A 7,981-nucleotide genomic window follows, 5' to 3' on the forward strand; every position below is an offset into this window, starting at 1 on the left:
TTAGTAGGCTTCTTATTTGGCATGTTTAGATAATGTTCTATAGCTTTTCTTTTTTCTAAAGGATCATTTATTTGATCTATAAGATCTAGAATGAAACTTTCTTCATTAGATATAACATTTACTTCTAATCCCATAAAATTTATGAGACAAGTATCGCAATCACAATCTGGATCACAAATTTTATTTTCTGATATTTCAGAATCATTATCTGAATTACTATTAGAATATTCAGATATTTCTTCATCAATAATGTTAATATAAAAATTTTTTGTTTCAAATCTTCTTCTTTATTAAGAAGAATATTTATCAATGATTCTTTTAAATCATTGTTTATGTTGAGATTATTAATCTTTTTCTTGACATAACACTTATTAGCTTTATGTCCAATTTTTCCTCATTTCCAGCATACTGGAACTTCAGTAGAATCATTTTTTATAGATTTTTTAAATATTTTCTTAGAATATTTTTTAGTTTTTTTTTTATCTTTTAGATAATGCTTCTTTCTTTTAAAAAGAAACCTTTTTCTTTTCTTATCTCTTTTTGGATATTGTATTGGTTGAAAACCGATTTGTTCACAAAAATCACCGATAATATTTCCGTTTTCTATCTTTTGCATGTCAAGTTGTCTTTTTAATTTGATATCAATGCAAAGATTTATTCCTTCTGCAGTTATTTCTGCGGATAAATAACTGTAAGTAAGTAAACTCCAATCTATAGAATTTGTTGGAGACTTAGATTTTAATCTATTCTTGACTCTTTCTGCAAAAAGAACTGGCAGTCCTGAAATAAATTTTTCTTTCCAAAAATTTGCATTGCAATCATTTCTGGTTAAAACTTTTGTCATAAAAACATCTTTATACCATCTAAATTCAGATAGTGTTAGACATCTCAAATTCATTAATTGTTCTTGAGATCTATCTAGTTGAAGCTCATTAGCTCCAATAAAATTAGATAGAATGGTATAAATAAGTGTATTCACAGCATCTGACTCTTCTCGTCCGTTAAGATCAAATATAGAAGAGTTAAGAATTTTATTCTTTGCATCTTTTGAAAGATAAAAATCTCACCAACCTTGAAGTTGGCCAGTAAAACAAGTAATAATAGCTTGAGCAATTTGCCTATCATTATTACCTTTTATTTTGGCGGCAGAGGAGTATATTAACATTTGTTTAATTACAGTTTTTATCTGATATTCAGATTTACCATCTATATTCCATTCAGTAATGGCTTCACTATTAAACTGAACATAATCATTCTTTTCTTCTATTTGAAGATCAATTGGTGTTGCTTTTTTATAAAAAAAGGTTTTACAATTGATACTTTATGCATTTTATTAATCTGCATTTCATCTTCAGAAAAACTTGAAGAATTTTCAAGTTGTTCATCTTTGTTGATTACTGAGATAGAACCTTTTTCTTTTATATTGATTTTTTGTAATCGTTCTATTAGACCTTCCATAAAATTTTCATTTTTTTTAGAGCTTAAAAGAAATTTTTCTTGTTTAAGATTAGGATGGGGTTTTATCATTAAATTTTTTGAACTTTCACCACTGGAAGTTTCTTGTTTAGACTTTGATAAAATTTCTTCTATTCTAGTAGTTTGATTTATTAAAGAATGTAAAGTAAGATTAGTAAAATTATTTTGCTGAATTATATGGTCAAAATTATCATTTCCTAATTCAGATTTTATGGGAGCAGCATATATTTCTTTATTAACTTTCTTAATTTGTTAAGTAGTAAAAGGAGGATGAATCTCAAAAGATTCTTCTCAAGTTTCATGAACATATAATTTATAGGTTGATTCAAGAGTATTTATAAAAGACTCATCATTAAAAATTGAAAATATTTTCTTTCTTGCAGGAAAATATAAATTCTCCATCCATTTGAAAAAATCTAAATTTAATTTAGTTTCTTCAACCAACTCTAAATATCTTGAAGAATATAAAGTTTGTTGTTTTGGGTTTAAACAACTTAAAAACCATTTTTTCTTATTTAGATTTTTAATCTTTTTAAAAACTTTCTTGAATAAGATTATGATTACTAATAACCATAACATTATAACACATATCAGAGAATGTAGGGGAGTTAGTTTTTCTATTATTAACAGAATAACATCTTTGAAATCAAGAAGTACTAGATTCGGGTATTTCAACTTTATATTCTGTTTAGATATATTATCATTAGTCTTTTGAATACCAGATATACTAATTTTTTCAAAATCAAATATAGAAGAAGTAGAATTTCTACTTTCTTCAGGAAGTTTAATTCGTAAATGACGTTGGGATGAGAATTTTATTTCAACATCACCATCAACATATTGAACTATACTTTCTAGTTTTCTAGATTCTTCTTTAAGAGACGGAACAATATTCTCCATCTTCCAGTTTTCTGGCAAAGTAACTTGACTCCAATTAATTGTTTTAGGAATCATAATATTACTTTTATTAATATCAGTTATTAAAAGAGTAGTTTCCCCTCTTTATAAACTGATTTGATTCGTATTAATTCTGAAATTAGAAATAGTTGAATTCATTACCTTGTAAAAAATTTTGTATAATAGAACAATATTGTCTGTTCCATCTATCATGTCAAAGCCTTCAGTTTTTATGTTCAAAGTGAGGGGTTTCATGATATTTGGATCAGAAAGAGATATTGGAAAATTAGGAAAACAACTCAAATGTATTGGTCCTTCGCATAATGAGGACTTTATTATTCCTAATAAGGAATCTTCAAATTTATTATGCCTTTGATCTCGTACAATAATTAAGACTGCAGTATTTAAACCTAATCTAGTGAGAGGTTTTAAACCTACTTGAATCATACCGAGATGCATAAATTTGTAAGATTGCTTATGAATATCAACAAGTCTTTGAGATAATAAATTAAATGAATCATATCCTCCTTTTAAAAGAATTTCTTCTTCAATTGTTTTTATTATATAATCGGATTTAAAATTAAATCCATTAGATCTATATATCTTCATATTGGAAGATACTGGTAATTTCAAGTTTTGAATATGCTTTTCGAAATTTTCAGAAATAATTAATTCTTTATTCTTAGTATTACTTTTTGAAGATTTATTATTTGTAAACGATCTGTAAGGTCATATAATTAATTATCCGGTAATTTGGCATAATTAGAATAATTATTGAGTTGTAAATTAAAATAATTAATTATGCCAAATAAATTCAAGAAGTTTGTTGAAAATATGTATTTTAGAATATCGGAGAATTTAACGATATAAAATACATATAGAGTTTAAACAACACGCGAGAGCAAAATAAATACAGACCGGGATAAATGGGCTTGAGTTACTATTTTTAGTAACCAAATACACAATATATAAATATACATATACATACACACATAACTTACGTGAAATGAGAGAAGGAAGAAAAGGAAAAAGAAAGAAAGAAGAAACCCAATTCCCGCAACCCTTGGAGCAGCTGCGGGAAAGTTACGATATCTCCTCCGTCCGGCGTCGAAATCTCGATCAATTTGAGGGGTTGTCTTTCTTACATTAGTACCTTCGTTTTGAGCCATAAAACATGAATTTTGAGCGAGGAAGTGAGCAGATCGAAGCTCCATTTCGTGAGCCCTGTTTCTGTGCAGTATTTTTGTGAGTTCAATTCTTGTGCTTCTGAAATTTGAAGTTTTGTGTATTGTGCGTTAAGAATCTCGACTTGTGGTTCAAATAGAATTTTTAGCTCTGTTTGTTAGCTTTCTATAGCCATTAGAATCATCGAATTTCGATAAGAAACGGATTTGTTATGATTTTTCTACCAAATGCGCCAAAATCGAATTTTGCAACTGTGTTGTGCAGGAAACCTACTGTAATTCGAGTTTGTGACAATTATTTGCTCAGATTCTGGACTTGTGATTCAAATAAGAGTTGTAGAACTATGTGTTGTCTTCATAAAGATATAAGATTCGTTAAATTCCATTAAGAATTGAGCAAATTATGCTTGTTTTTCTGGAACTGCTCGGTGTATGAGATGCTGTCCGCGAATTCGGAAGTAGCAGTGTGTTCTTGAAAATTCTGAGAATAATCTACTGAGATTCTGAAGATGGTTTCAACTAAAGAAACTTAGATAATTGAGTTATCTCTCTTTCCAATTGGCGGATATTGATTTGAGTTAATATTGAGCGAGATACGAATTTTATGCTCTTTTGTGCCAAATCGGACATTGGTATGGAATGTAGTTTTCATGATCAGCTTACTGTGGTTTTGCTTAGGCCTAGAGTCTTGAAGAGAAGTTGATATTGGAGTTTCAAGTTGGCATAGGTATGTTACATCTCGGTAACATACGACGGTAAAACATAAATATGTTTAATTGTCATTCTATGTTACATTAATCGTGTTTATGATTTGTTGACTGTTGTAATTTGTTAAATGCCTTTGTTGTGATATATGTTGTTATTGTGACATATTATTGGAATTTAGCATATGACATACTGTTGTGACATTCATGTTGAGCCATATAGTTCTTGTTAGCCCATTGTTGATATCCGTTGTTATCTCGCACTGTTGTTTATCTCGAGATCATAGTGTGGCTGATAGGCCTATACACATGAGACCGTAGATGTGATTGAACAATTCTGTGGTTAGTGCAGCTTTTTGAGGTGAGCGCTGGGATAAATGGGCCTCACATTCTTGGTATCAGAGCGTAAACTGGGATACTTTCGAACTAGAGTCTAGGACACTTGAGTCTTGGCACTAAAATGGTTGTTGCGCCTGTGTATGCTATTTGACAACATGATTATGTGATTATATGATTTGTTTACTTCCATTCCACTGGTTTGGTGTTTAATCGTATAGAATGGAGGGAGGTGGAGAAATTCCTGTTGATGAGATTCCTTTAGCTCGAGGTCGAGGTCATGGACGTGGTAGACCTCATGTCCATGTTGCTATTGATACTTTTGTTAAGCAAGCTGCTGATCAACTAGAGCAGCTTAGGATGGATGAGTTAGTTGCGCGTTTCCATTCTATGCATCCACCTCGATTCAGTGGTTCTGAAGGAGCTGAGAAAGCAGAATTGTGGATTTCTGAGATTGAGGAATTGTTTGATTTGATCGAGTATCCTTCAGAGCGTCGATTGAGATTAGCTGTGCATCAGTTGAAAGACCGTGCCAAAATGTGGTGGTCTACTACATTGATGACTTTAGATGCTAAGAGGATTGTTCCATCGTGGGATATATTCAAGCTGAAGTTTAAGGAGCGTTATTGTCCTCCATCATTCTACAGTTCTAAGGCTTCTGAGTTTCATAACCTGAAACAAGGCGATATGTCAGTTGCGGAGAATGCAGATACTTTTTATGCTATGCTGAGATATGCTCCGCATGTTGCTGCGAGTCAGGTTGCTGTCGTTGAAAGTTTCATTGAAGGATTGAACGATCATCTGCACCCTTTTGTTTCTATCGGTAAGCCACTGAATTATCTTGAAGCAGTGGAAATATCAAAAAGGGCTGAAGCTAGTCTTAAGAGGAGTGGCAATCGAGTGCCTACCCAACATCATCATTCAGGAAGACAACAGTTTAATCAATCTGGTTCTGTATCTCTTCGTCCACGTGGAAAACAATTTAAGAAGCCTGGTTCTAGTTCTTCGAATTCAGGGAGTTCAGGTAACCGTGGTGGATATCGTTATAGTGGACCTTACTGTGATCATTGTGGAGGCAAGCATTCCAGTAATCAGTGTGTTGGAGTTCAAGAGGTTTGTAATGTTTGTGGTCGAACGGGTCATTTTGCTAGAGTTTGTCCCAGTAAGACGGGGAAATCAGCCCAGGCAGGTAGTGGAGCTCAAAGTAATAGATTTCCAGCAGCATCTCAGTCTTCCCACCAGCCTAGTCGCCCTTCGCATTAGTCCAGAGGGCAAGGTGGTCAATAGAATCAGTCATCTGTTCAGGTATTTGCCTTGACTGAGGATGAGGCTCAGGCAGCTCTAGGTACTGTCATTACCGGTGACTGTACTTTATGTGGTTTTATAGCACGAGTGTTATTTGAGACTAGAGCATCTCGTTCCTTTGTTTCTCATGCATTCGTTGTTTCGCATGATCTTCGCACAACTAGTATGAATTCCAATCTATCTGTTGCTACTCCGATGGTCAAAATGATTATCACTGATAATGTGGTGTTCAATGCGGTTTTGTTTCATGATGAAAATGTTCTGTATTTGAATCTTATAGTCCTACCTATGCATGACTTTGATTGTATCGTTGGTATGGATGTTTTGACTGCAAATCGTGCCACTGTTGACTGTTATCAAGGAATAATTCGTTTCAGGCCTAGCTTTTCTCCTAAATGGAATTTCTATGGTCGTGGTTCTCAAGCCAAGATTTCTCTAGTTTCTGCCATTGAGATGAATCGATTGTTAGATTCTGGTCATGAAGGTTTTATGGTTTATGCTGTTGATCTATCGCAAGATGAGCGACGGATTTCTGATATTCCTGTAGTTTGTGAGTTTCCTGATGTGTTTCCAGAAGAGATTCCTGGTTTTCCACCAGAACGAGAAGTTGAGTTCAGTATCGAATTAATGTCAGGAACTGAACCCATATCTCGAGCATCATATCGTTTAGCTCCTGTTGAGCTAAAAGAACTGAAAGAACAATTACAGGACTTGTTGAGTAAAGGTTATTTTCGTCCGAGTTCTTCACCGTGGGGTGCACCGATTCTATTTGTCAAGAAAAAAGATGGTACGATGCGAATGTGTATTGATTATCGGCAACTGAATAAGTCTACTGTCAAGAATAAATATCCGCTCCCTAGGATTGATGACTTATTTGATCAGTTGCAAGGTACTTCGGTGTATTCTAAGATTGATCTCCGTTCTGGGTACCATCAAGTGCGAGTTAGACAAGAAGATGTGCCGAAAACAGCTTTTCACACGAGATACGGACACTTTGAATGTTTTGTTATGTCTTTTGGTTTGACCAATGCTCCTGTTGTGTTTATGGATTTGATGAATCGAGTATTTTGTAAATATCTCGATTGTTTTGTGATTGTATTCATCGATGATATTTTTTATTTTATTCCAAGTATGAGGAAGAGCATGCCAAACACTTGAGGATAGTTCTTCGAATTCTTCAAAAGAAGCAGTTGTACGCCAAGCTATCCAAGTGTAAGTTTTGGTTAGATAGAGTTGTGTTTCTGGGTCATGTCATATCTCAACATGGTATTTCTGTCGATCCAAGTAAAGTGGAATCAGATCTGAACTGGGCACGACCGACCAATGTGCCAGAGATTCGTAGTTTCATGGGTTTAGTTGGTTATTACCGGAGATTTATAGAAAATTTCTCAAAGATTGCTAGACCTATCACTCAACTGACTCAGAAAAATCAGAGATTTATTTGGTCTGATGAATGTGAGTCATGTTTTGTCGAGTTGAAGAAGAGATTGACTTCTGCACCAGTTCTAACCATCCCAAGTTGTTCTGGAGGATTCGTTGTTTGTACTGATACATCTAATCGAGGTCTAGGTTGTGTTTTGATGCAGCATGGCAGAGTTGTGGCCTATGGTTCTCGTCAGTTGAAACCGCATGAGTCTAAGTATCCTGTTCATGACTTGGAGTTAGCTACTATCGTTTTTGCTTTCAAGATTTATAGACATTATTTGTTTGGTGAGCAATTTGTAATCTATTCTGATCAGAAAAGTTTGAAGTATATGTTTTCCCAGTCAGATCTGAATATGAGACAGAGACGTTGGATGGATCTTTTGAAATATTATGATTGTGAGATCCAATATCATTCGGGAAAAATGAATGTCATTGCCGATGCTTTGAGTCGTAAGGTTGTGAATGTTAATTTATCCTCGATTCGTGTTTCAAAGTTATGAGAAGATATTTGCACCTCTGGATTGGATTTTCAAATCCAAGGTAATGTTGTTTGTGTATCTCAGATTTCTGTTGAGCCAGAGTTGATTCAGATTGTAAAGTCAGCTCAGATAACTGATGATCGAATTTTGAAATCTTATGCGTTAGTATCTCAAG

General features: G+C 33.6%; 1 protein-coding gene across 1 annotated transcript; it reads left to right on the forward strand.

The window, feature by feature from the left end:
- Positions 1-3,833: 3,833 nt before the first annotated feature.
- LOC140983860 (uncharacterized) lies at positions 3,834-5,860 on the forward strand. The gene is made up of 2 exons (XM_073451018.1): positions 3,834-4,284; positions 4,819-5,860. The coding sequence occupies exon 2, from the start codon at positions 4,820-4,822 to the stop codon at positions 5,858-5,860; it is 1,041 nt and encodes a 346-aa protein (XP_073307119.1). The 5' UTR covers positions 3,834-4,284; position 4,819.
- Positions 5,861-7,981: the final 2,121 nt, after the last annotated feature.

This window comes from Primulina huaijiensis, chromosome 9 (genome assembly GCF_012295235.1).
Source record: "Primulina huaijiensis isolate GDHJ02 chromosome 9, ASM1229523v2, whole genome shotgun sequence".
NCBI classification, from domain to species: domain Eukaryota; kingdom Viridiplantae; phylum Streptophyta; class Magnoliopsida; order Lamiales; family Gesneriaceae; genus Primulina; species Primulina huaijiensis.

Coding starts and splice junctions, on each gene's coding strand:
- LOC140983860 (XM_073451018.1), top strand. CDS start 4,820: ATGGAGGGAGGTGGAGAAATTCCTGTTGATGAGATTCCTTTAGCTCGA.